Source organism: Austrofundulus limnaeus, unplaced genomic scaffold, assembly GCF_001266775.1.
Source record: "Austrofundulus limnaeus strain Quisiro unplaced genomic scaffold, Austrofundulus_limnaeus-1.0 Scaffold424, whole genome shotgun sequence".
NCBI classification, from domain to species: Eukaryota; Metazoa; Chordata; class Actinopteri; order Cyprinodontiformes; family Rivulidae; genus Austrofundulus; species Austrofundulus limnaeus.
Genome location: NW_013952826.1, coordinates 78,452 through 105,133, shown reverse-complemented (window position 1 = coordinate 105,133; position 26,682 = coordinate 78,452). Strand labels below are relative to the sequence as shown.

At 43.9% G+C, this 26,682-nt stretch overlaps 1 protein-coding gene across 1 annotated transcript in view; it reads left to right on the top strand.

The window, feature by feature from the left end:
* Positions 1-187: 187 nt before the first annotated feature.
* macf1a (microtubule actin crosslinking factor 1a) overlaps positions 188-26,682 on the top strand; it is a gene marked incomplete at its 5' end in the record, with an annotated part of 93,266 nt that continues 66,771 nt past the window's right edge. The window contains 28 exon segments of the mRNA XM_014024456.1: positions 188-323; positions 3,290-10,963; positions 11,044-11,199; positions 11,273-11,488; positions 11,564-11,704; positions 11,788-12,066; positions 12,715-12,864; positions 13,559-13,792; positions 13,868-14,035; positions 14,120-14,293; positions 14,859-15,026; positions 15,150-15,341; positions 15,408-15,581; positions 16,243-16,366; positions 17,276-17,475; positions 18,379-18,696; positions 18,777-18,943; positions 19,127-19,334; positions 19,449-19,560; positions 19,653-19,715; positions 20,895-21,130; positions 21,214-21,343; positions 22,004-22,203; positions 22,276-22,503; positions 22,575-22,851; positions 23,782-24,368; positions 24,585-24,773; positions 25,587-25,793. Coding sequence (XP_013879910.1) covers positions 188-323; positions 3,290-10,963; positions 11,044-11,199; positions 11,273-11,488; positions 11,564-11,704; positions 11,788-12,066; positions 12,715-12,864; positions 13,559-13,792; positions 13,868-14,035; positions 14,120-14,293; positions 14,859-15,026; positions 15,150-15,341; positions 15,408-15,581; positions 16,243-16,366; positions 17,276-17,475; positions 18,379-18,696; positions 18,777-18,943; positions 19,127-19,334; positions 19,449-19,560; positions 19,653-19,715; positions 20,895-21,130; positions 21,214-21,343; positions 22,004-22,203; positions 22,276-22,503; positions 22,575-22,851; positions 23,782-24,368; positions 24,585-24,773; positions 25,587-25,793 — 13,108 coding nt within the window.

Here is a 26,682-nt window from a genome sequence, read left to right as displayed (position 1 = left end):
ACCAAAATACAGTTTCAAAGCAAATTAATTCAGATACAAAACTTTAAATTCAGTAAAATTTAGTGAAATTTATTTTCAAACCAATGCATTCAGATTCAGTTGCTGCTGGCACAGGATTTATCCCATATAATTCTTAATTAAATGTCGTTACAGTAAGTCTGTGTAACCACGTCTCTGTTTCCTCCAGGTTGTCCCCCGAGGAGCGAGCTCAGGTAGAGGCTCAGCTGGACGAGCTGACGGCCTCTTACAACCAGCTGCTGGACAGCTCCGCCCAGCAGCTGCAGCAGCTGGAGCAACAGCTGGCCAAAGAGGAGGAGAGAAAGGTATATGTGCTGAAGGGGCGGGGCTAAGACCGACAAAAGATTTTAAAACATTTGAGACAAACGACACGTTTGTAGGTTGCTTTGAGAAACGACAAAACTTAAAGAAATGCTTTGAGTCTGAACACGCCTGCAAACTAATGTGTGTGAATCAGCGGGAGTGTGTGTTTGTGTTGTACAGCATGTTGTGTTCACAGAGTGTGCATTTAAAAAAATCACCATCACTGATTTAACAAACATCACAGAACCTGTTCAGAAGAGTTTGAATAAGATGATTTTAGTGTCTGAACCGGGTCTGTTTGTGGAGTAACTCATCCTAACATTATTTAAACCCGCCATCATTTCATTCATCTGGTTTTTAAGTCTCGTTTTTCATCATCACCATGTGAAACAAACGCTTGCTGAGCTGCTAACATGGTGGCCTCAGTGGTGCTGCAGTATAAACCGTAGAGCTCTGCTTCTAGATGCTTCTWTAGAAAGTCCCTGCATCACATTAGAAACATCTGTTCTGTTTAAGACTGAATTTATCACATGTTCTCCTCGTACCTTCATACAAATTATCATTTTTTTGTTTTTATCCCTTCAGTTAAACAGGAAGTGACCAGGTTATATAAACAGAACGCTGCTTTGCAGAATAAAAGTTTTGTTTTTATTTTAGTATGTGTAATGGAAATACTCCACTAAGGCAGAAACACGTGAATAAAACAAAGTGAAACTGMGTGGTTTGGTCGTCAAACSGTTTAATAAAGTTGTGTATGCAAGAGAGACTGAATGAGAACCGGGCAGACGTGAATCAGAGCATCTGTCAAGTTTGCACTGGTCAGCTAACAGGAAACACAGTTATAAACAGCCGATAGAGTTCGTAGGCAGCCAATCACAGGATAACAAATGTTAACAGAGAAMCAATGACAAAGCGACAGCCGGCACTGAGCACTTCAGTATGAGAGCAAGGTTGCAGACATACGTACAGCGTCTTATAATCATAAGACAGATTATACAGATGTGGCAGTAATCAATGAGATAMGGAACAGAACATGTCAAGGTAATATRAACTTAGCASTTATGCAGGATTATRTAATATTTCCACCACAMTCCCTCCTCTTGATTAGTCACTAATCAATATATAACATAAGTAACCATAAACTGCGTCAACACCAATGTAAAAGGAACAAGTGCAATGTWAAACAGTGCAGACTCAATAAGACAATAAGACAATCAAAGTAGACATGTCAAAATTTAAAAAACTTAAGTGGTCCAAAATGACAAAGTATCACAAACACAAGTTTCACCTCCAGTGAATTTGAATAGCATTAGCCGCTTATGTTCCATCGAAACCTTATCTTGAATAAAATGTTAACTTAACAACCATTTGCCAATAAATGAACCTTAAGTAATGCAAATTAGRACAAGGCAAGTAGAAGAAATGATTATGGCATTTACTTCTAGAATAATAGATTGAACAAATCTAAACAGCAAATGATAGATGAAGACCACAAAACTTTGAGACTTAAGAGTGACTGGCTGCCTACRAACTCCACCRGATGTTTATAACTGTCTGTTTCCTGTTAGCTGACCAGTACGAACTTAACAGATGCTCTGATTCATGTCTGCCCGGTTCTCACTCGATCTCTTTTGCATACGCAACTTTATTAAATCATTTGATGACCAAACCACGCAGTTTCACTGTGTTTTATTCATGTGTTTCTGCCTTAGTGGAGTATTTCCATTACAGTATGTTTTTTAGAAACATGCTAAACTTGGTTTTATGTACTTCTGCTAAACAATATTCTATTTAAAAAAACAGAAATGATCTTTTTAATGTGTTTCCTGGTTTGAGTTTAAGGACTTCCTGTGTCACTGAATGTGTGTGAAAATACATATGTATGAGAAAAACATGTTTAATGTCAGGTCAACAAATAATTTGACCTAAATGGCTCCTCATAGCACTCTGTGTAGCTTCAYATTTTTAAATTTCATTTAGTGATGAAGCATTTTGTATAAGTTAACTCATCATTTCACAGATTATTTTGTTCCAGTTTATCAAATGTTCAGCTCTGTGCAGTTTGTCAGTTGAAGACTGATCAGGTGTGTGTGAGGATTTACTCTGAGGTAACCGTTTGTTAGTTTTGAAGCTGATCTCCAAATTAAATTGTTGTAATGTCGTATAAACGCACCTAAAGGCCACCTGTGCAACAAAAAACAAAATGACTCACTTCACCGTTTGAGCATGTTGTGTCCAGATCACAGAAGTGTGTGTATGAATGGAATGTTGTGTGTTCTAATGCAAATTGTTAATGTGTGAAACTTTAAACCAGCTTTGTGCTTGAAACTCACTAACAGCTGCCAGAGGAGAAATGTGGACTTCATGAGCCGAGGATCAGAATGTCAGATGTGGGAAAGAAAGCGTGCTTCTTAATAAATTTATCCTGTAGTGGTTAAGTTAGATGAAACTCATGTTTAAATAAGTCCGTGTTGTGGGGTTTAGATTTAAAGCAGAGCAGTGTAGCATGCAGAAAGCTAACAATCAGCTTCCASCTGTCGCGCCGCGCCTCGCTCTGCCGAGACATTCGCTCCGATTATTGTTTTCACCACGGGACACGCTCGAACGGTAAGTAGCGCTCGCTTTCTCTCTTGCATGCGTTTCTCTCGTAGAATTTTATTACCTTCCTTTTCCTCTGGATTCTTGTTTCTTTCGATGCTCCTTCCTTTTTTTAAGCTTTTTGTAAGTTTTGCTTTGTTGCATGCTTAGCGCTTGTTGGTGATTTAAAAAAGCTTTTTAACATAGTTGGGAAGTAAAGTTTTTAAACGTTTTAAAGGTGTTTGTAAGTGGTCGTGGTTTTTTTTCTCTAATCTGCTCATATTAAACGTCTCTGGTGGATTAAAACACGCTGAGGCTGTAGAAGTTCTAACTCTAAAGAACCTGTTGATGCCAGAAGGATTTTAATCTGGGTTTTTGTTTCTCTTTGCAGAACCAAGCTGCCGTTGCTGGAGTGATTGACCTGGGCAGAGTGGAGACGTTCTCTGTGTTTGAAGCAGCCCAACGTGGTCTCATCGACCAGGACACCTGCCGTGTTCTGCTGGAGGCCCAGCTGGTTCTGGGTGGACTTGTCCAACCGGACTCCACTGTTTGTCTCTCACTGGATTGTGCTCTAAAACAAGGCCTTATTGATGTTCCCACCAGACGGTCGCTGTCTGAGCTTGAGAGTGCTTTGGGTTTAATCAAAGAGTCTTTGAGTGACCAAAGCGTTTCCTCTGTAGCTGCAGCCGTGGAGTCTGGTTTGATCAGAGAAGAGGTGGGACTTCGTGTTCTGGAACTTCAGATGAAAACTGGAGGACTGAGAGATTCATCTGGAAACATCCTAAGCTTGGAGCAAGCAGAGGATATGAGGGTTTTGTCTCCGAGAATCATAACGAAGTTGGAGCCCAGACTTCAACACAAAGATCTGATCGATCCAAACACAGCTAAGCAAATAAATATAGAGGAGCTAAAACAGTGCTGCATTATCGACGACAACTCAGGTCAGCTGCTCCTCCCTGTCAAACAGCACCCCGGAGGAACTGTTTGCCTTCGTTCCGGGAGAAAAGTTGGCATCTTTCGTGCAGTCCAGGAGAGACTGATTGATCGTAAAGTTACGGTGCGACTTCTCGAGGCTCAGCTCTTTGCCGGTGGTATTTCTGACCCGCGAACTGGCCACCGGCTGACGATCGGTGAGGCAGTTCGCCACGGGCTCATGGACCAGGATTTAGCCTGCACCATGTTAGCGCGGCAACTGCAAAGGGGGGGAATTTTTGACCCGCTCAGTAGGGAACACCTGGATTTAGAGGAAGGTATTCGCAGGGACCTTCTCTCCCCTTGTTTAGCTCTGCTGGTTCTCGAGTCTTCTTGGGCTTTTATGGGGATCCTTTGGCCTGAATCTGGAGAACTTATGCCAGTTGCTGAGGCCATTCAACAGGGGTTGATATCCGGGGACCTAGCAAGAAAAATCCTAAGGCAGAGACACGTCATTGGGGGTCTGTACAACCCAGAAACTCTTCAAGTTCTGCCCATAAAGCAGGCTGCAGTAGAAGACCTTGATCCTGATGTTGCCAGATGTCTTAGAAGCATTCACATACCAGATGTTTACAATATGAATCAGGCAGGCACCCCATCTTTAAACTGTCTGAGCTGGGGATCCACCAGCTCCTCTCTATCCTCTCCGCTGCTGTCGTCCCCCGCAGGCCTCATGTGGGAAACTGCACCGACCGACCAGGCCGATCCTGAAGAAGAAGCCAAATACAAGCTGCTCTTTCACATCATGTCTCACAGCTATGTGGATGCACATTCTGGAAAACGGTTGGTGCTGCTCGACCATGAGCTAATGGAGATGGTTAAAGCTGCGGACTCAGCTGCAGTAAAATTAGATCAAGCTGAGCCTTCAAGCAGTTTGTCTGCAGATCAACCAGCAATGCCAAAAACTGATGGAAACGTTAGTATGTCAGCTCAAGCAGCAAGCAACGATGAAATGATGACTGACGAAGACAACTCTAGTGTTTTAACTTCAGGAAATTATTTTGAAATTGATGATGTGAGCAGAAATGAAGCACAGCCTAATAGGAAAGCAGATAACCTGTTGCAGAAGAATTCATCAGGAACTGAAGGGAGTGATGAATTAGTCATTAAAGCTACAAATAAAATTTCTGTTGATGCAACAAGAAATGACCAAAAAGAAGAAAACTTAAGTCTCATACCTGAGGAAAGTCTCAGTCAGGGTACCAAAGATACTGCCACTGCAGCCCCTCTAAAATCAAAAGAAGTTATTGAAAAAGAGCTACAGCCAGGATTTATTCATAGAGTTAAAGCGGAGTCTGAAGAAACTAAACTTATAAAACCTTCCCATACTGGTTTGGTTGAGATGACACAAGGTTTTCCTGAAACAGAGATGGACTCCAACCAGTCAGAAACTCAGGTTGATGAAGTTAACCCAAAGACTGAAAAGCTCTGTGAGGAAGATGAGTTGGAGAGATTAGTTTTTGAGTTGAAACAGGGAGGTCTAAAGACAGAGGAAGGAGAAAAKCTTCTGCCAGATGAAGCCGTAGCTCAGGGTGTTCTTCCTGGCCATACGGCAGTGAAGTTAATGGCTCAGGCAGGTCTGTTTGGGGGATTTCTAGATGCTGGCAGTGCTGAGTCACTAAGCATGGAGGAAGTCATGCAGGAGGGTTTACTTGATGAGGATCTGATGTGGAGTGTCTTGAAATCAGATAAAACCATTGCTGGTGTTGTGGATGTGGAGAAAAGGCAGATCTGTGGGGTCAGGGATGCAGCTCAGGCTGGGCTGATAGACTCCAACACCGCTGCTCGACTTCTGGAAGCCCAGGTGGCATCTGGAGGCATCATCGACCTACGCAGGGATAAGAAGGTCTCGGTCACATTAGCAGAAAATCTGGGACTGATTGAAGAAGAACAAAGAGAAAAACTGGTGGCACTTGAAAAGGCTTACAAAGGAAAGGATGTGGACTCTGCAACAACACTCATGAAAGCCAGTTTACAGCTGCAGATGGAAGGTGTTGTTGACCCAGAGTCAAAGTCTCCTGTTTCTCTGGAACAAGCAATCAAGAAAGGGTTAATTACATCTGAGGATGCTTATCAGGTGTTGGCAAGGCAGGTGGCTGAAGGAGGAATAATACATCATGCTTCAGGAATGAGACTGACAGTCTCTGATGCTGTAGATAGAGGACTGGTTGATCGGTCTATAACTCCAGGACTCGAAGAACTAGAATGGGTCTATCAAGGAAAAGCCAGCACATCGAGTAACCCAGACGCAGTTGCTTTCCAGGCAACAACCGGAGCTGTTTTAGACCCTGATACTGGAGTTAGGCTGACGCTGACAGAGGCAGTTGCTAAGGGTCTTCTAGAAGAGAACGTAGCCAATGAAGTCATGGCTTCTCCTTCAGTAAAACAAGGAGCAATCGACCCTCAAACTGCACAAATTGTACCTTATTCAGAGCTTGTAAACCAGGGTAAGMTTGATATAGAAACAGGCAAACGCTTCCTCGAGGTGAAACCATTCCTAGGTGTTCATAGTAGGCAAGCAACGCAGAACCTGACCCTTCCTGAGGCTGTTGCATTAAAACGAGTTGACCCAGTTCCTGCACTGAGGCTGCTCCAGACCCAGGCAGACAGTGGCGGTATCATTGATATCAGGACTGGAGAAAGACTCCCACTTCCTGAAGCCTCTACCAGAGGTTTAGTTGAAGATTATATGGCCAAAGAAATAGCCTCCAACCAGTTTATCAAAGGAGGCTTAATTAATCCTGCAACCGGACAACGAGTCTCAAGTCTCACTGATGCAGTTTCATTAGGACTGATAACAAGTGACCTGGCATTAGAAATCCAGGAGAGAGTGGAGGCAGATGATAACTCCAYAACCATTATGTCGACTGGGACGAGCCCAGAATGTCCAGAAAACTGGTCTGATTCGTACTCTGGGGCATCCTCAAGATCTCCACCTTCAATAAAATCTGTAGAAGTCACACAGGATGACGACAAGAGGTCGACACCTCTTTATTCAGATCAGCCACTATTGTACCGAAAAACTCCAGAAAATGACAGAACAGAGGGATCAGAGTCAGTAGGAGAGAAACCTTTATCTGACCCTGATCAGTCCGTGGATGTGTTGTTGAAGTTTGCATCTAATGTTGAGAAGAGAATTCAGCAATCCATCGAGGAGATAACACCACAGAGAGAGAAATCTACGAGTCTTCCCAAGCCAGAGCCCAATCAAAGACTGGAGACAGATGAAGGAAAAACTGATGATGGACAAAAGAAAACCAAGGATTTAGTTGGAGAGACCTCTGAGATGGTTTTCAGTCTTCCTGACCAAGAGCCACAGGAAGAGGTCAGAGAGGAAGAATGGGAGAGATTGTCTGTTAGAATAAGAGTTCAGCAAACAGAGGAGAAACAAGAACCTGACCAGAGATTTCAGCTAGAAAATGACAAAACTGATAATGGAGAAGAAATAATGATTTTCAGAGAGTCAGTTGGACAGTCCACTCAGATGGTTTTCCATCCTACTGAGAAAGACTCACAGAAAGAAGAAGAAAGGGAGAAACTATCTCATGTTATGAAAATAGTTCAGGAAACTGAAGAGGAGATAACATCACATATGGACATTAGTAAGTCAGAAAGTCTTCGCAAACAAGAACTTGATCAGAACTTGGAGATGGAAATAGATAAAACTGATGATGGACAAAAGAAAGAAAAGTTTAGAAAGTCAGTTGGAGAGTCCACTCAGGCAGTTTCCCATTATATGGACCAAAATTCACAGAAAGAGGTCAAAGACAAAAAGAAGAAACCATCTAGTGTTGAGATTGTAGTCCAGGAATCCAAAGAGGAGGTCTTAGCACAGAAAGACATCAGTAAGTCAGAAAGTTTTTACAAACAAGAGACTGATCAGAACTTGGATAAAACTGTTGATGGACAAAGGAAAGACAAGTTTAGAGAGTCAGTTGGAGAGTCCACTCAGACAGTTTTCCATCATATTAAACAAGATACACAGAAAGAGGTCAAACACAAAAAGAAGGAACCATCTAGTGTTAAGATTGTAGTCCAGGAATCCAAAGAAGAGGTCGTACCACAGAAAGACATCAAATCAGAAAGTTTTTACAAACAAGAGCCCGATGAGAAACTGGAGACAGATCAGGATAAAACAGATGATGAACAAGGACAAAGCAAGTTTGGACAGTCCACTCAGATGGTTTTCCATCCCACTGAGAAAGACTCACAGAAAGAAGAAGAAGAAGGGGAGAAACTATCTCATGTTATGAAAATAGTTCAGGAAACTGAAGAGGAGATAACATCACAGAAAGATATCGGTAAGTCAGAAAGTCTTCCCAAACAAGAACCTGATCAGAACTTGGATAAAGCTGATGACGGACAAAGGAAAGACAAGTTTAGAGAGTCAGTTGGAGAGTCCACTCAGGCAGTTTTCCTTCATATTAAACAAGATTCACAGAAAGAGGTCAAGGATAAAAATAAGAAACCATCTAGTGTTAACATTGTAGTCCAGGAATCCAAAGAGGAGGTTGTACCACAGAAAGACATCAAGAAATCAGAAAGTTTTTACAAACAGGAACCTGATGAGAAACTGAAGACAGATCAGGATAAAACAGATGATGAACAAGGACAAAGCAAGTTTGCACAGTCCACTCAGATTGTTTTCCATCATATGGACCAAGATTCACAGAGAGAGGTCAAAGACAAAAAGAAGAAACCGTTTAATGATATAGTCCAGGAATCCAAAGAAGAGGTGGTACCACAGAAAGACATCAATAAATCAGAAAGTTTTCCCAAACAAGAGCCTGATGAGAAAATGGATATGGATCAGGCTAAAACAGACAATGAACAAGGACAAAGCAAGTTTGGTCAGTCCACTCAGACAGTTTTCCATCATATGGACCAAGATTCACAGAAAGAGGTCAAAGACAAAAAGAAGAAACCATCTAGTGCTAAGATTGTAGTCCAGGAATCCAAAGAGGTAGTCGTACCACAGAAGGACATTGATAAATCAAAACGTTTTTACAAGCAAGAGCCTGATGAGAAACTGGAGACAGATCAGGATAAAACAGACAAACAAGGGCAAAGCAAGTTTGGACAGTCCACTCAGGCAATTGTCCATCCCACTGAGAAAGACTCACAGAAAGAAGAAGAAAAGCAGAAACTATCTCATGTTATGAAAATAGTTCAGGAAAATGAAGATGACATAACCTCACAGATGGACATCAGTAAGTCAGAAAGTCTTCCCAAACAAGAACCTGATCAGAACTTGGAGATGAAAATAAATAAAACTGATGGTGGCCAAAGGAAAGACAAGTTAACAGAGCCAGTTGGACAGTCCACTCAGACCATCTTCCATCCTGCTGACTCACAGACAGAGGTCAAAGGAAAAGAAAAAGAGAAACTTTCTATCAAAGATACAATTCAGGAAACCAAAAAGAAAATAAGGCCACTGAAAGACGTTTGTGAATCAGAGAATCTTTTCAAACAGAAGGCTAATAGAAAACTGGAGATAGATAAAGATAAGACTGATAACGTTGGAGAGTCCACTCAGACTGTCTTCCATCCTGCAGACAAAGACTCTCAAACAGACATCAAAGAAGACAAACAGAAGCCACTMAACGAGGATGAGGAGCTCAGATGTATTGATGAGACCTCATTAAAGGCCACTCCTGTTTCTGGAGAAGTAAACCTTACAGAAATTATAGACGACAAAGGAGGCGAAGGTAAAACGGTGCTGTCGACTGTAAACGAAGAACTCAAAAATGGTTTAACAACACTGAGAGGTGATATAGAAGACTCTACTAAAGAGATCAAAACCATCACTGCTGCAGAATGTTCAGATCAGATTGAAACGTCTGCGAGCAAAGAGTTTGAAAACAAAAGCAAGAAGAAGAAAAAGAACAGAAAGAAGGGGAAGGGTAAAGAGGTAGAAGCTGAACCTAAACACCCAGAGATAAAACGTCTGTCTCAAACTGATGGCGCTGGGACAGAAGTCACAGAGGCTGATAACGTAAACACAGCAGAATTACCAAAATCAGACCCTGACCCTCTCTGTGGAGAGAAGGTTGGTAAGACTGAAAAGGATTCAGTGAAACAGGAGCAAGAAGAGCTTCCTAAACCAAACACAGAGACTGAGAAAGATGGAGCCAAAACTGTAAAGGTATCTAAAAAGGTTGAGGAGGAGGAATCTGAGGAGGCTTTTGTCTCTGAAGAACCAGAGAGCAACCAGGAGGTGAAGAGAGGGAAAGAAGAAGGAATACCAAAAAAATCAGCTCTTAAAGACGACGAGAAAGCAGCTCTGATACTAAAAGCTAAAGAGAGCATTCTTAAGAAGGTGTTTGAGAGAGGAGTCAGTGAGAAGCAGGCTGCTGAGGAGCTGGAGGCGTTGAGGCATAAAGAGGGGAGGAAGAAGGAAGTTAAAGTCCCGGCTACTGGAACTAAAAAGGCACAAAGTCCAGAAGATAAAAGTCAGGTTGGTTTCAAGAGATCTGGTTCAGCTAAAGACCAAAAACTCATCAAAGACGACAAACTGGAAGAAAACTCAGAAGATCTCCAATCAACAGTCCAAGAGACCCTGCAGGATAAATCTTCAACGGTTTCTTCAAGTAAGAAAGAACCAAAAACCATTGAGACGTTTCCATCGGTCCAGCCTAAAGAAACGAGCAAACGAAGCAAGAAGAGCAAAAAATCCAAGAGTTCACCCGTTACAGTCCGAGATGATTCTGGTGCAGAGAAGCTAACCGTGGATGGAAAACTGGATTCTGAGCTGCCAGTAGAAAAAATCACGTCTGAATCAAAACCAGACTCAGACGGCTCAGGTTTGACCCAGGACCAGAAGGTGAAGACAGACGATGATGTCATCATCAGGCCTCCTCAACAGAGTTCACTCACAGACACGATCGAACTCGCTGATGTTTCCCAGGATGTTTGTGTCAAACACGACACTTGGTCCTCAGTTCAGGCTGTCGCTCCTGGAAAAACGATCAGGAAGCAACCAGGAAGTCCTGAAGATACCGACTCTTTAAGAAACCTGCAGCAACATCACGAMTCTCCAGAAAAGACAGAAGAAGCTCCTGGTGGGTCTGAAGTGGCCGAGCCTGTTAGCAAGGTACTGTTTATTTCTTCAAACAGTTATTGATTAAAAAGATGTTTGGATTGATCGTATTTATATTTTCTGTCCTCCTGCAGCCGTCTGTCCTTCGTCAGGAATGTTTGGAGCACGACCAGCAGATGGTAGCTCTGCTCTCTGTGATCAGACATGTGGAGGTACGACTGAAGCAGCAGCAGCAGCTAGCTGTGGGCCGCGGCCTCGTCGCCTTGGACGACATCATCCAGCAGACAGAGGTGAAACAAACTGTTTGCTGATTTAAAATCAGATTTAATTCCATCAATAAACTTTCTCTTCTGATCCACTCAGGTTTTGGACCTTGAGCTGTGCGACCTGGAGCCAGAGATCCACAGAGAGGTGGAGGCGGCAGAGCACCTGCTGAACCCCAGACCTGACGACGTTCCTCCGCAACTCCTATTGGCTCTGGAAAAAGATGGGCGGAGCTTGGCTCGAGGTTACCAGGCTGCTAAAGCTCTCTCCCAGAGTGTTCTGCAAAGTCTGAAAGACCAGAGAGACTCGTGCAAGGTGAGGTGGACTGGTTACACTGCTCCGAGGCAGAGCTTCACCACATCTGTGATTTTATTTTATTTTTATTTTTAGAGCACAGTAACAGCTGAGCAGAAACTGTTGGGACAACGAGTGGACAAACTGCTGCTGTGGTTGAAGGACATGGAGGCTCAGATGGACAAAGAGACAGAAGACAGCCTGGATCAGATCAGACAGCAGCTGGATCTCTGCAAGGTGAGTGGAATTTATTGATATTTTGTTCTGTTCAGAGCTTTTATATGTTTATAAGTTAATAAGTTCTGGTTTCCTCCATAAAGGAGCTGCAGTCCTCCCTGTCCTCTCGCTCCTCCGAGGTCAACGACGTCATCTTCGACATCCAGCTCTTCGTCTCCGAGAGAGCCCCCGACCTGACCCCCGAGCAGAGCAGGCAGCTCCTCGGGCAGCTCCAGCAGCTGCAGAGGTCCTTCCACGGAGCGTCGGGCCGAGCTCAGGCCCGGGTCCACGCTCTGGTCGCCCGCCGGGAGCGGGAGGAGGAGAGAGAGAGGCTGGAGGAAGAGGAGAAGGATAAAGAAAGGAAAAATGCAGAGGAGATGGAGGTTTGGACAGAGATGCTGTTAGATGTTCTGCAGACGTTTTATCAGCTTTTTTAACCTTTGTGCTTTTTTACTTTTAATCTAAAACATCAGTTTGTCCACGATAACCTCCACTGCAGTGTGATCTTTCACTACACTGAAAATTAAAGGGAAAGTTCAGATTTTTAATTGTTTTTCTCCACTGCAGCACTCGACTGCCCATAAATACTTCACATTTATAGAGAGAACTCTCCCTTTAATGTCCTCTCTCTACAGTAACCTCCCTCTCTTCATGCTAACGTGTTCTGCATGTCTTTAAATGTGTTATTAACGTGTTTGCTTGCTGTTTGCAGATGGCCACAGAAGAAGCTCGCTTGCGTCACAGCGGTAACGACAGTAAACTCTGCCAGCTGCAGCGCTTTTTACCTGTTTTTCCTCTCGTCTCATCTGAATGCTGAGGAGGAAAAACAAACAAAAAAATGATTGTTTCTGTGTTAAAGTGTCTGTGTGTGAAAGTGTGACTTCTGGACACAATCTGCTCAAAGCTCAGCCACAGTAATTCAGTTTAGCTGTTAAAGCTCTAGGAGGAAAAACTGAAAAGAAAACAATGATGTGGTTTTAAAAACCGTTCAGGACGTCTGATCCTCACACGTGCTGCTGTTTCTCCCTCAGATGGTCCAGCAGCAGAAAGCAGAGTGTTCTCAGAAACTAGAAGGTCTCAACGTGTGGTTGGCTGGAGCTGCTAGCCTGATGGCCAATCAGAGAGCAGGAGGAGAGTCAGGTGACGTCAGCATCCTGCAGGAGAAGCACAACAAACTGAAGGTAAAATATTGAACGTGGACGTGTCCATATTGAAAGATTAGCTGAAATAATGATAGCTAGAAGCTAAAATTAGCAGGTTAACTATAGGGTAAAAGTATCAATGATTAGCTAAAGTAATGATAGCTAGAAGCTAAAATTATGAAGTTAATAGTAGGCGAAAAGTATCAATGATTAGCTAAAGTAATGATAGCTAGAAGCTAAAATTATCAAGTTAATTGTAGGCGAAAAGTATCAATGATTAGCTAAAGTAATAATAGCTATAAGCTAAAATTATCAAGTTTACTATAGGGTAAAATTATCAATGATTAGCTAAAGTAATGATAGCTAGAAGCTAAAATTATCAAGTTAATTGTAGGTGAAAAGTATCAATGATTAGCTAAAGTAATGATAGCTAGAAGCTAAAATTATCAAGTTTACTATAGGCCAAAAGTAGCAAAAATTAGCTGAAGTAATGATAGCTAGAAGCTAAAATTATCAAGTTAATTGTAGGCGAAAAGTATCAATGATTAGCTGAAGTAATGATAGCTAGAAGCTAAAATTATCAAGTTTACTACAGGGTAAAAGTATCAAAGTTTAGCTAAAGTAATGAGGTAAAATGAAGGTAAAATAACTATTGAAATCTCTGCAGTTTGATTGTTTTATTTTTCACATAAAATGTGGTTTCTGTGGATTAACTAGTTCTCTTCGTCTCCAGGAGGTGCAGAAGGAGCTCCAGGCCAAAGCTGAGGGCGTCGCTGAGGCCATCCGCTCGGTGGAGGAGTTTCTGTCTGAGAAAGGAGAAAGCCTGAGCCCAGAGGAGAAGGAGAACCTCCACAGGACTCTGACCAGCCTGAAGGAGCAGTACGGCGCTCTGACAGAGTCTTTGAACACGTCCGTGTCGGAGCTGGACACGACCATCAACGCCACGGTCCAACAGAACACGCAGCGGGTGAGGAGGTCACGCCTGCTCCCACATTATGTTTTCTGTTAAAGATGGTCATAACGCTTTGATTTTCCTCTCCAGGCCAAAGCAGTGGAGGAGCTGCAGGAGACCCAGAACCAGATGGACTCTCTCCTGAACCAGCTGGCCTCACTGGACCAGCCGCTCAGGACTGGATCAGGTCTGGATGTTCCGGATGTCCTGTTCTCTCAGCCAGAGGGCGCCGTGACGTCACACACAGAGATGCTGCAGGTCCAAACCTCTCCTCCAAGTCTGATCTGATGTTCTGGTTCAGAACCAGCAGCTTCTGACCTCCTGTGACCTTTGACCCTTCAGGCGGAGCTGCAGCAGCTGCAGGCCCAGCAGGCTCAGTTACTGCAGATCACCCAGTCGGTCCGCTCCCTACTGGACCGGCCCGACTCCACGGTTCCCCCTGAGGAGAAACAGAGACTCCGAGCCGCCCTGGACCAGCTGCAGGCTCAGCACCAGGACCGACTGCAGAACTGCCAGGTACCGACAGCTGGCAAAAACAAAAACAATTTAACAAAACAAATGATAAAAAGCTGCTCTTTGTTCTCTCATTTAGCTTGTTTCTTGTTTTTTTTGTCACTTCAGTAGAAAAAAATAACTTAATGTTAGTTTCTTAATTCATTCATCAGTGAGTTTTTTTTAAAGAGGAAAGGAGAAAAAGAGTAAATGTAATTGGAAAGACGCAAAGAGAGATTAGAAAACATTAAATATACAACAAGAAAACACAATGCAACACACCTGACATCCGTCTGCTCACCTGAAAATAAAAGAATATAAGAAAACATAGCAACAAAATACATATCTATACAATAATAAAATTAATTATTATTTTTCTGTAAAGCATGTATACATATATATATATATATATACACCCATACATACACTTTACACTAGGGTAAAAATCAGTTAAAACATTTACAAACAAATGTCTTAAGAACAAACTGATTAAGAATGGCCCTAAAAACATTAAAGGGACAACAATACATACATACTGTAGATATATGCACACATTTAGCTCGTTTCTTGACTGAAATGTTGGTTTCAGCACCGTCTGAGGAAATGTGAGGCTCTGAAGGACGAGCTGACCAAGTTCCTGCAGGAACACGGGACTCTGGGCTCCTGGCTGGAACAGAGTGAGCAGGAGCTTCGTTCTCTGGGGGAAGGAGAAACGGACGCACCGGGACTGAAGGACAGGCTGGACGAGCACAGAAAGGTTCAGTTGTCTTTCCGAGCCACAAACGGACCTTTCAGAACATTTATTTGACACTTCCTGGAATGATTTGACCTGTTTTAGCTCAGGTTGTCTGTAAAGTGTTTCTTATTTTGTTTCCTTCAGCTCGGTGAGGACGTGATCTGCCACAAGGCCGACCTGCGTTTTGTCTCTATCTCTGGGCAGAAGGTTCTGGATTCTGTTCAGGGAGCTTTGGAGCAAGCTGCTGGTTCAGATCCGGCTCTGACCAGCCTGAAGGAGCTGGTGTCCCACAAGCTGCAGGAYTCCAACCACAGATACACGACTCTGCACACCAAGGTGAGCCACGCCGCGTTGTCATCCCACGTTCACGTAGAAACCAAACTGAAAGCCGTCTGGTTGTAGTCCACAGAGCTGGGCGGCCGTTTGTCCGGCCTGTTGGAGCGATACCAGCAGTATCAGGACCAGGTGGTCTCGCTTCACTCCTGGCTCAGCGCTCACGAACAGAACCAGAGCGTCGCCAAGTCCGGCGGAGACACAGACCCTCGGGACCTGCAGAGCGCTCTGAGACAAGTGCAGGTGGAGACATGAAACCCTGAAGTTAACCGTGGACAACGGTTACTGAAGTTAACCGTGGACAGCGGTTGCTGAAGTTAACCGTGGACAGCGGTTGCTGAAGTTAACCGTGGACAGCGGTTGCTGAAGTTAACCGTGGACAGCGGTTGCTGAAGTTAACCGTGGACAGCGGTTGCTGAAGTTAACCGTGGACAACGGTTGCTGAAGTTAACCGTGGACAACGGTTGCTGAAGTTAACCGTGGACAGCGGTTACTGATGTTAACCGTGGACAGCGGTTACTGAAGTTNAACGGTTGCTGAAGTGAACCGTGGACAGCGGTTGCTGAAGTGAACCGTGGACAGCGGTTGCTGAGGTTAACCGTGGACAACGGTTGCTGAGGTTAACCGTGGACAGCGGTTGCTGAAGTGAACCGTGGACAACGGTTGCTGAGGTTAACCGTGGTCAACGGTTGCTGAAGTGAACCGTGGACAGCGGTTGCTGAAGTGAACCGTGGACAGCGGTTGCTGAAGTGAACCGTGGACAGCGGTTGCTGAAGTGAACCGTGGACAGCGGTTGCCGAAGTGAACCGTGGACAGCGGTTGCCGAAGTGAACCGTGGACAACGGTTGCCGAAGTGAACCGTGGACAACGGTTCTGAGTTCTGACATGTGTTTGTGTTGTTCAGCTGCTGCAGGACGAACTGGCAGAACGCTCCGTCCAGCTGGAGAAGGTCCAGAGAGCAGGGCGAGACCTGGTCAGCACCAACGAGTGTCCGTCTCTGAAGGCCGTGGACATCCTCTGCGCAGCAGGTGACCTCGTCCACCTGAGCTCTGATTTTAGTTTCACGTTTTCTTTATAACAAAAAGCTTATAAAGGTGAGGGGAAGTTTCTGGTGTTATCAGTGATGAGAAGCTGACATGGAGACCTCATATAAATCATTTAAGAACAAAAATAGAAATAGGTAAATCCATTGCAGTATTGTACAAAGTAAAGGATTTATTTAAGGATAAAGCTCTGTTTATATTATATAATGTGATAATTGTTCCACACTTGATTTACTGTGTTGATGTTTGGGGAAAAGCATGTAAAATAATTACAAATCCTGTTTTTATTTTACAGAAACGAGCTGTAAGAATTATCAGCATCAGACACATTGTTTCATCAGTTAAAGTTATTGACATTCTATTATTTGGTTGATTATAATATTTTATCAGTCGTAGGGCTCATAAAAACACATTATCTTCAAACATCCAATTACATTTTGTTAAAAGAGAGAAGTGTTATAATCTCAAAGGGATAGAAATGTTTGTCAAACCTAAAGTTTGAACAGCTTGAGGGGACGGAGTGCTACAGTCCAGAGAATAAAATTATAGAATAATCTGGAGGATGACGTTAAAAGGGCCAGATCAGCATGTATGTTTAAGAGTATGATAAAGGTTAATCTGTTGGAGAAATATAAAAAGGTATAGTGCAAGAATTGTTGCTCAAGAAGTCAAACCTTTCGTTTTTGTTTTGTTTTGTTTTTTCTCTTTGTTTTTTTGTTTTGTATTTGAAGATTATTTTTTGATTAAATTTGTTTAGTGAGAAAAGGGGCAGCTATTACTTTTTTCTTCTGCTAACTTTCATGTAATTAGTGATTGTATTTAGTTGTATATAGAACTTGTTGTTGTTTAGATAAATGAATAAATGAGTTTTTGCTGCTCCGTCTTTCTGCTCAGACGGTTTGGAGAAGAGGTTCGGCAGCCTCTCAGCCTCCGYCTCAGAACGAGCCGAGCAGCTGCAGACGGCTGTGGCTCAGTCCGTCAGCGTCCAGGAGGGTCTGAAGGGTCTGCTGGGCTGGCTGGACCAACTGGTTTTACATCCCGGACCAGTGGAGCCCACCTCCCAGGCTGTGCAGGAGGCCCTGACTCAGAACCAGGTAGGAACCGAACCGGAGGAAATATTAATTAGAGAACACTTGAGCTGAAACGATTCCTCGAATAATTCGGTTACAAAAAATCCTCGAGGCAAATTATCTGCCTGGAAGCTTYGTAAAAATACACACTGTTATAATCAACACACTTTCATCCTGTCAGAATGTTGTGTTACACAATGCTACGACGTTAGCGCTTCAGCTAACAGTTACACTGTCGACGCGTGCATGCTCTCTAAGCTAAGCTATGTTTAGCTTTAGAGGAAGACGAAGAGTGCCGAAACGAAGCGCTCAGAAAACGACAAATTATAAAAAACATGGGAACATTTAAAACTAAACAGAAAAGACGACAATGAGCTTCACATCCTCAATGTTTCTGCACCGGAACAAAAACAGCTGTGCTGTTTGTACCGAACACATCYGGAGTTAATCTGTGATAATCTGTCATGTTCCAGMTGTACRMGGMGGAGGCATATTTAAGCTAATGTTATTTGTGCTGACTAATCATGGTGACCTGGCAGGGTTTTATTAAACAGTGTGTAAGTTGTGTGATTAAAAACAAGACTTACTGTAAGTTTGTCAGATAAAAATAAAAGCACAGATTGACAGTTTGAGCTGAAACATGTTTATTAATTAACGCCTCCTCAAACCTCACATATTTAAATATAAGTAACTGGAGCTTAAAATGYATGAATTAATACAACTGGTGTAATTTTACTTTGACTGCAGCAGGGTCATCAGCAGGTGTCGATTACCCCTTCAAAATATTAAATAATTGTATTTCTCATAAAATAAATGACTGCAAAACATGCTAATATTTATATCCAATTAATCATCAGAATAATCGATAGATTAATAGATTAGTAAAGTAATGTTTAGCTGCAGCTCCAGCTTCCACTTCCTCCTCAGAAACTGCGTCAGGAGCTGCTCTCCAGGCAGGGCAGCATGGAGGCGACCCGGGACTCGGTTTCCAGACTCCTGCAGAGCTCGGACGCCTCGGCGGCTCCGGGCCTCCGGTCCGGTTTGGACGAGCTGACCCGGCGTTACGCCGCAGCGCAGAGCAGCCAAGCTGAGAGTGAAGCCGAGCTGAAGGTGCTGCTGCCTCGGCTGGAGAGCCTGGAGAGGCTCGGCGCAGACCTGCAGACCTTCACCCAGACCCGGCTGAAGGCTCTGAGCCCGGCGGGCCAACCGGACCGCAGCGTGGGGGACTACAGGCAAACCATCGAGGTCAGCGCAGCGCTCACCGGTCCATTGTCTGCAGAGAGGATGCTCCGAACACTAACTTTGATTTTTATTTCTTCCTTCAGGAGGTAAGATCTGAGCTGGAGCAGGAAGCGGGTCAGCTGCAATCTTTCTGCACCCTCGGTACCGAACTGAGCCAGTCCAAAGCCTTCAGTAACACTCAGAACCTGGTGGAGACCGTCAGAGGAGTGAGAGACGAGTTCACMGAGCTGCAACAAAACGTCAACGACAGGTAGGAGTCAGCAGCTGAACAGCTCAGCCTGAACCCAGCAGGGGGCGCTGCAGGCTCAGCATTTATTAAAGGAGAGTGTTGAAGCATCTGTAGTTTACAAAGCTGCATGCAGGATTTAAAAACTTTAATTTAAATGATTAAATGTTTCTGTTTCAGATAGAATAAAATAAATAAAGGAAACAGATTCACTGTGAACTCCTCTGAAGCAGAGCTTCTTCTTCCGTTTCCTCTCAGGTTTGCWGCGGTCCAGGCCTGCGAGCAGCAGCTCCTGCAGTTCCGGGGCCTCTCRGGTTCCCTGGTCCGGTGGCTCCAGGCGGCTCAGGACCAGCTGCCCCCCAAAGAGTTCAACCTGAACACGGAGTCCCTGCAGAGACGAGTCCAGCAGCTCCAGGTGAGACAGCAGGAAAAACCTTTCAACCTTTTAAAGAAATATTCTGGGAGTGAATCTGTGAAAGAGGATTTGAATTTTTTAAAATAAAAARTAAAAATGTTTTTCCAACTTCAGGAGCTGCTGACGGACTGGGACTCCCAAGGATCCAGAGTCCAGGATCTGAACAGAACCGGATCTGAGCTGGAGTCTCTCATCATCGACGTTACGACTCCTCAGACCAAAACTGGTGAATAAATCTCTTCTGACAGTTTTAAGGGTTTATAAATTAACCAGGTTGTGATGGTTTGTTTACATTTATTTTGTTGTTTTTCTCTGCAGGTGTGGCTCAGATCAACGGCTCCGCAGGTCCCAGCAGTGTGAACGGCATCCACACCTGTAAAGGTGAGCTCTGACTCCGCCTCTTTTTCTTCTTCAGACACGTTTGTTTTAAACACCGAGGAGGTTTGTTGTGTCTGAAATCAGCAGGCGTACATAAAGTACTTAAAAAAATAACTAAATAAAAGTAAAATTACCTTCACAGAAAATGACTTTGGTAAAAATAAATGTCACTGATGAGAAAACTGCCGTATTTATTCATGTAAAATATGATCTTAATTTTTTGAGATTAAAAAGCATAAAAAACCTAAATCATCAATAGCGTGTATAATTCTACCATCCTGCTTTATTGATGATTTTTAGGGTTAAATTTCTAGTATCATACATGAATAACTACAGTACTTAAAGTAAAAGTCATAAAACTATTCACAAAAATTGAGAAAGTAAAAGTACTTTTCCACGCACTAACAAATACACTTAAATTTACACAACCAAACTGTCTCCACAAAACCAAGTTGTCAATTTCTTTAAAATAAAATATGTATATCGCTTCAAATTTACTCTACTGGGTTTAGTGGAAATAGTTGATATGATTTAKTTGAGTAAATTCAACACTTATTTTTTTAGAGCACATAAACTGTTTTCATGATGAGTTCAGACAGATTTAATTTATAACAAATAGGTGTGTTAAACTTTAAAGTAAAGAAGTCAAAGTATCATTTTTAGGTTTTAAAAATAACTAAGTCACAATTTAAAAAATACTTGGTAAAATTACAAATCCTCAAAAAAACTACTGAAGTACTGTAACAAAGTAAATGTACTTAGTAAAGGTGCAGCGATACAGAAAATTCACAGTTCGGTTCAATAATTTAGTCTCACGGTTCAATATTTTTTTGATACAAAAAAGATAAATGTCCATGCCCTTTCAACTTGTAATTTATTTAAATTAATTATGAACATTTGTTTAACCTCAAAAGTACAGTTTTTAAATTAAATGTTGCTGAAACAGCAAGTTTCTCAGTGGATCTGTGCTCAAAAATGCAGCCTAGGTGGAGTAGTCGAACACAGATCCACTGATCCTTCAACACAGAGCATCTTYAGAAGACAAGTTGATAAAATAAATTAATAAAAAATCTGTATTGTTCGATACAAGTGTGTACTGAACGGTTCGATACAGGTACATGTGTTGTTGCACACAGTACTTGTATAAAGCTGTGGACTCAGCAGCTGTGTTTCTGCTGTCAGACCTGACGGAGCTGCAGGTTTCTGTCTCTGACGTGAACGCTCGTTACGATGCTCTGGGCGGAGAGCTGAAGGAGCGTCTGAACCGGCAGCGGGCCTCCCTGCAGCTCCGGCACAAGGCCCAGCAGGAGGCGCAGGACCTGAGGAGCTGGCTGAGCCACAGGGAGGAGAGCCTGAAGCAGCAGACCACCTCGCCCTCCAAACCTGAGGTGGTCCGTGCTCAGGCCCAGCACAACCAGGTACCACCAGAGGAAACTTTAATCCCTTCTTRCAGCTTGTATTTAATAAACCTGACCTGTTTTTGTTTCGTTTCGTCCTCCAGGCTCTGCTGTCAGAGCTGGCTGAGCACTCAGGGAGGGTGGAGGACCTGAAAGCAACTTTGAGGAAACTGATCTCTGAAAATCCAGATGGTCCTGAAGCYGACAGCTGGAGGCAGCAGCTGCAGGAGATCGGTAGGTACCGGTCCAGACCTCTCTGAGGGGTCGTGTTTTTAAAGGGATCCAGAATTAGTTGTAACATTAGACTTTATGTAATAAACATTTATTTTAACTGTAAAATAAAGTCTGTAAAAATACTGTAGGATGTTTAGTTTTGTACATTTTTAAAATATATTTTAACACGGACTCTTTAAAGAAGAGCCTCAGCTTAGCCTGCTAGCTTTAGCGCCGACGCTATATTGCCTTATACTGTATGTATTAGCTCGGCGCTAGCGTGACAAACAAGCTAAAATGAGGTCCTCCATCCATATTTTCAGTTCCAGGCTGAGTCATTTCTACCTTCTCCTCTCTGTCAACGCTCTCTGGTTTCATTTAAAAGAGTCGATCATCAGATATTGTCCAAGATTAACCTTCAGGGTGGATATAGCTCGCTAGCAGCCTCGCACCGAGGACCTATCCACGTCATCATTTACCCAGAATGCTTTGTGTGTAAATAAAATGGCCCCGTCCATGTTCAAATATATTTTTAAACTTTTAGTTTAAAAATGATAAAAACTGAACATCCTACAGTATTTTTACAGTTAAAATAAATGTTAATTAAATAAAGTCTAATGTTGTAACTAATCCTGGATCCCTTTAGAGAAACTCCAGGAAGTGACTCGTTTTTCTCCTCAGACTCCCGCTGGCAGACGGCCAATCAGACGGCGGCTCAGAGGCAGGCGGAGCTGGAGACGTGCGCCGACAGGCTGGGCAGCTTCGCCTCGGCGGCCAATCAGCTGTCGCCGTGGCTGAGGGAGAAGGAGCTGATGATGAGCGTTCTGGGCCCGCTGAGCATCGACCCGAACATGCTGAACACGCAGAAACAACAGGTCCAGGTGAGAACTCGGACCAGCTCCAGTCGTCTGTCCTGTTTTCGTGAAGTCACGCCGGCTGCTCGCCGTTTTCAGTTCATGCTGCGGGAGTTTGAGACGCGGCGGCCCCAGTTCCACCAGCTGACCCAGTCCGCTCAGGGGATCCTGTCCCAAACCRGCGACTCGGCTCAGGAGCCCCAGGACCTGGAGGAGGTCCGGACCGAGCTGRGCTCCATCACCCAGCAGTGGGAGGATCTGACGGGCAGATTGACCCAGAGGTCCACAAACATCGATCGGGCTCAARGAACCAGCGAGCGATACCAGGTGAGAACCAGAACCCTGCAGCTCCAGACCYRAYAGAACCGAGGGGTCACCTGTCCACCTGTCCTGTCCAGGCCCTGCTCAGAGACCTGTCCTCCAGCGTCTCTGTCCTCGGTGAGAGGCTGGACTCTCAGGCCTCGCTGAGCGCCCAGCCCGAGGCGCTGAGGCGCCGCCTRCAGGAGACCGGAGAGATCCGCTCGGACCTGGAGCGCCGGCGGGCCGAGCTCTGCGAGGCCGAGCGGCTCTGCCAGGAGCTGAGCGCCATCGTGGCCGAACCGTACCTGAAGGAGGAGCTGAGGAAACGTCTGGAGGGCGTCAGTGTGCCACTGAGGAGTCTGGAGGAGCGAGCAGGTCTGTACGGCCCAGATCCATCAGAGACCAGTTCCTTCAACATCCTCAAACTGAAGAAACACTGTGCTGAAGGACAGCTGAAACTAGCTAAAGGAGCTGAAACTGAGCTAACTTCAATCTGAAGGCTAGTTAAAAGCTATAGGCTAAAAGAATCAACGATTAGTTAATGTAATGATAGCTAAAAGCTAAAATTATCAAGTTAACTATAGGCTAAAAGTATCAAATGTTAGCTGAAGTAATGATAGCTAGAAGCTAAAATTAGCAGGTTAGCTATAGGCTAAAAGTATCAAATGTTAGCNAAGTAATGATAGCTAGAAGCTAAAATTAGCAGGTTAGCTATAGGCTAAAAGTATCAAATGTTAGCTGAAGTAATGATAGCTAGAAGCTAAAATTATCAGGTTTATTATAGGCTAAAAGTATCAAAGATTAGCTAAAGTCATGATAGCTAGAAGCTAAAATTATCAGGTTAACTATGGGCTAAATATATCAAACATTAACTGAAGTAATGATAGCTAGAAGCCAAAATTAGCATGTTAACTGTAGGCTAAAAGCATCAAACATTAGCTGAAATAATGATAGCTTGGAGCTAAAATTATCAAGTTAACTATAGGCTTAAAGTGTCAAACATTAGCTGAAGTAATATTAGCTAGCTAGAAGCTAAAAGCATCAAACATTAGCTAAAGTAATGATAGCTAGGTGCTAAAAGCATCAAACGTTAGCTGAAGTTATCATAGCTAGAAGCTAAAATTATCAAGTTAACTATAGGGTAAAAGTATAAAACATTAGCTGAAGTAATGATAGCTAGAAGCTAAAAGTATCAAATGTTAGCTAAAGTAGTTAAGTATAGACTAAAAGCATCAACCATTAGCTAAAGTAACGATAGCTTGAAGCTAAAACTCCAGCTGACCATCGTGTCGTCTCTTCCTCCAGCTGACAGCCTGTCTCAGCTGCAGGCCGCCCTCTCCTCCACCCAGCAGTTCCAGCAGATGTTTGAGGAGCTGCGCTCGTGGCTGGACCAGCAGGCGGACTCTAAAGAGTCGGACTCGCTGCCCTGCCGGCCCGAGGSCCTCCGCTCCCTGCTGGCTCAGACCGAGGAGCTCCAGCGTGGCGTTGCAGCTCAGCGAGGCTCCTACGAGCTGATCCAAGCCGAGGGCGTGTCCCTGCTGGCCACCCTCCCCGCAGACGAGCGCTCCGCCCTGCAGTCCCGGCTGGCCTCCCTGAGACAGGACTGGGACGGGCTGAACCAGAGGATGTCGGAGCGCGAGGCCCGGCTGAAGAACACCCTGAGCAAAGCCGAAACCTACCAGCAGCACGAGGCCGAGCTGACGCCATGGTTAGCAGAGTGCGAGCTGAAGGACGGAGACATCCACCCGTCCCTGGACTCCTCCATCCTGGACGAGTCCCTGCAGAAGGCCCGGTCCCTGACCCTGGACCTGGACCGACGCCAGCCCCTGCTGGAGGCTTTTAATACGGCGGCTGATCAGCTGCTGGAGCAGTGCTGCATCGGAGAGGAGGAGGTGAGACGCTTGTTACTCTGCAGAAAACATTTAAAATATTCACAAAAACACAAGAATGATACAAATAAAGTTTTTAAAAATACTTGATTACATTTCTGTTGAACTTCTTTAACCGTTTTTATAAGTTTGCTCAAATTAGAGCAAACTGTCCTGCAGTCCTGATGTTTCAGGTGTTTCTGTGTCACAAACATTCAGATGGTTTCTCTTGTTTCTCAGTTACGGGATGAGAAAGCTCAGCTGAACCGCCGTGTGGACCGACTGAACGAGAGCCTCCTGACCCGGACCTCCCAGCTGGAGGAGCTGGCGGGCCGCCTGAAGGAGTTTGAGGAGGGCAGGCACGCCGTGGAGAGGAGGCTGGAGGCCGCCAAGCACCAGATAGAAGTCCAGGAGGCTCTGGGACCTCAGGTACGTCGAGCCRTTTGGGTCTGGGGACCCCTTCATAAACCCCACACTGTTTTAAAAGAAAATTTAAATGCCTAAATGCCATGATAATACATATTTGTATTAAGTTTATTATGTTTTTTATTAGTTCATTGTTCTCCATGCATTTTTAAAAATAAAAACCAAATTAACAATTTAGTGACATTTTCTGAGGACCCCCAACATACCTCTCGTGGACCCCTGGGGTCCTGGGACCCCAGTTTGAGAACCTCTGCGTTAAAGTTCCAGTGACATGCATATTCTTCAAATACAAAAAGTCAAAGAAAAAATCTTTATTTTTAAGAAAGTTGGAATAATACACATGGTTTAACCCATTTTGTCCCTTAACTGGCGTATTTTCTTTTGAACTTGACTCAAAGTGAAACAGGAAGTGACATCAAAGGGGAACTCTTTAAAGAAAACTCTCTGGTCTTTGTTTATTGAAACAACATTATTTAAACTCTGACTCTTCTCTGATAGAGACTCAAAATAATCTACAGAAACATCAGATTCTTCTCTACAGTTTGTGTTGTTGGCTGTTGTAGCAACGCTCTGTTTACATGCAGACACTCCCCTTTAACATCACTTCCTGTTACTTCACAGGCAAATATCTCAACAACCGTTCATCTCAGCAACACGAAATTTCTTTTGCAGTATTTTATCAATGTTATCTTTMTAAAAAYGCACTCATATGTATTACAAAAATTTGAYGTCACAGACACTTTAATTATCAGGATAAGWTTAATTTTAAATCAAGAAAGAGCCGAACGAGTCAGTGACTGCTGCTCCTCCCTCCAGGCATGCAGCGCCAAAAGTCTGGAGAGGTTACGGAGTCAGCAGGAGAGCCTGAGGTCCCTGCAGCCTCAGGTGGTCTACCTCAGAGACCTGGCCCAGGGGCTGGTGCAGGACGCTCCGCAGACACCAGAGGGCGCCGCTGAGGGAGCTCAGAGTCTTCAGCAACACGCCAGAGACACCGAGAAAGAGTACGATGACATCAGCGAGAAGGTGAGGAGAAAAAACATATATATTTTTTTAAAAACTTCACCAGAAAACTCTCAGAAAACAGAAAGAGGCTCTTAAAAGTGAAACATTTCCTTCACTCACCTGAGAATCACGTTCGTTCTGAACCCCTTAGTTCAGTTAAAAACCRTCTGTCAAACAGAAGCTGAAACACAGTGAGGGGCCGACAGAAGCAGCAACAACAGTTATGACTTTACAACAATTTATTCCCCCCGCAGCGCAGGAGAGGTGGGCTCGGCCCGGTTCTCTGAGCCCACCGACAGCAGAACCACACTTCCATTTACGGCGGTCCCATAAGGCCCGCTCAGCACTTCATCAGGGTTTGAAACGTAAACCTCAGAGCTGCGCCTGTTTCCTACACTTCGGCTGTTAAATATTCCTTTTAAGGTCACAGAGATCTTTATCTGTTTGATCAACTCAAGAATTTATTATTTTAGAAAACAGATCGTTTTATAAAAAAATGACAATAAATCTTTCCTGATGCATCTCAGTAATMCAGGCAGAAAAAAATCTAAAATCAAAAATAAGTAGGTCCTCTGGATGGTTCTTTAGTGAAACGTTTCGTCTCTCCTCCGAGAGACTTCTTCAGTCTGGTGAGTTTCAGGTGAAATCAGCCTTATAAGCTCCGCCTCCACCTGGTGGACAAACAGGTTAGTCACATGCAAAAGAGGGCCATCACCTAACAATAGGCTTGATTAGCTCTATTTAGTCACATGCAAAAGAGGGCCATCGCCTAACAATAGGCTTGACTGTTCAAAAGAATGAGCCAGCACAGACGAACTACTTCGTCGGGTCAGGACTCTGCAGTTTACACTCATCTACAGGTCAGGACTCTACAGTTTACACTCATCTACAGGTCAGGACTCTACAGTTT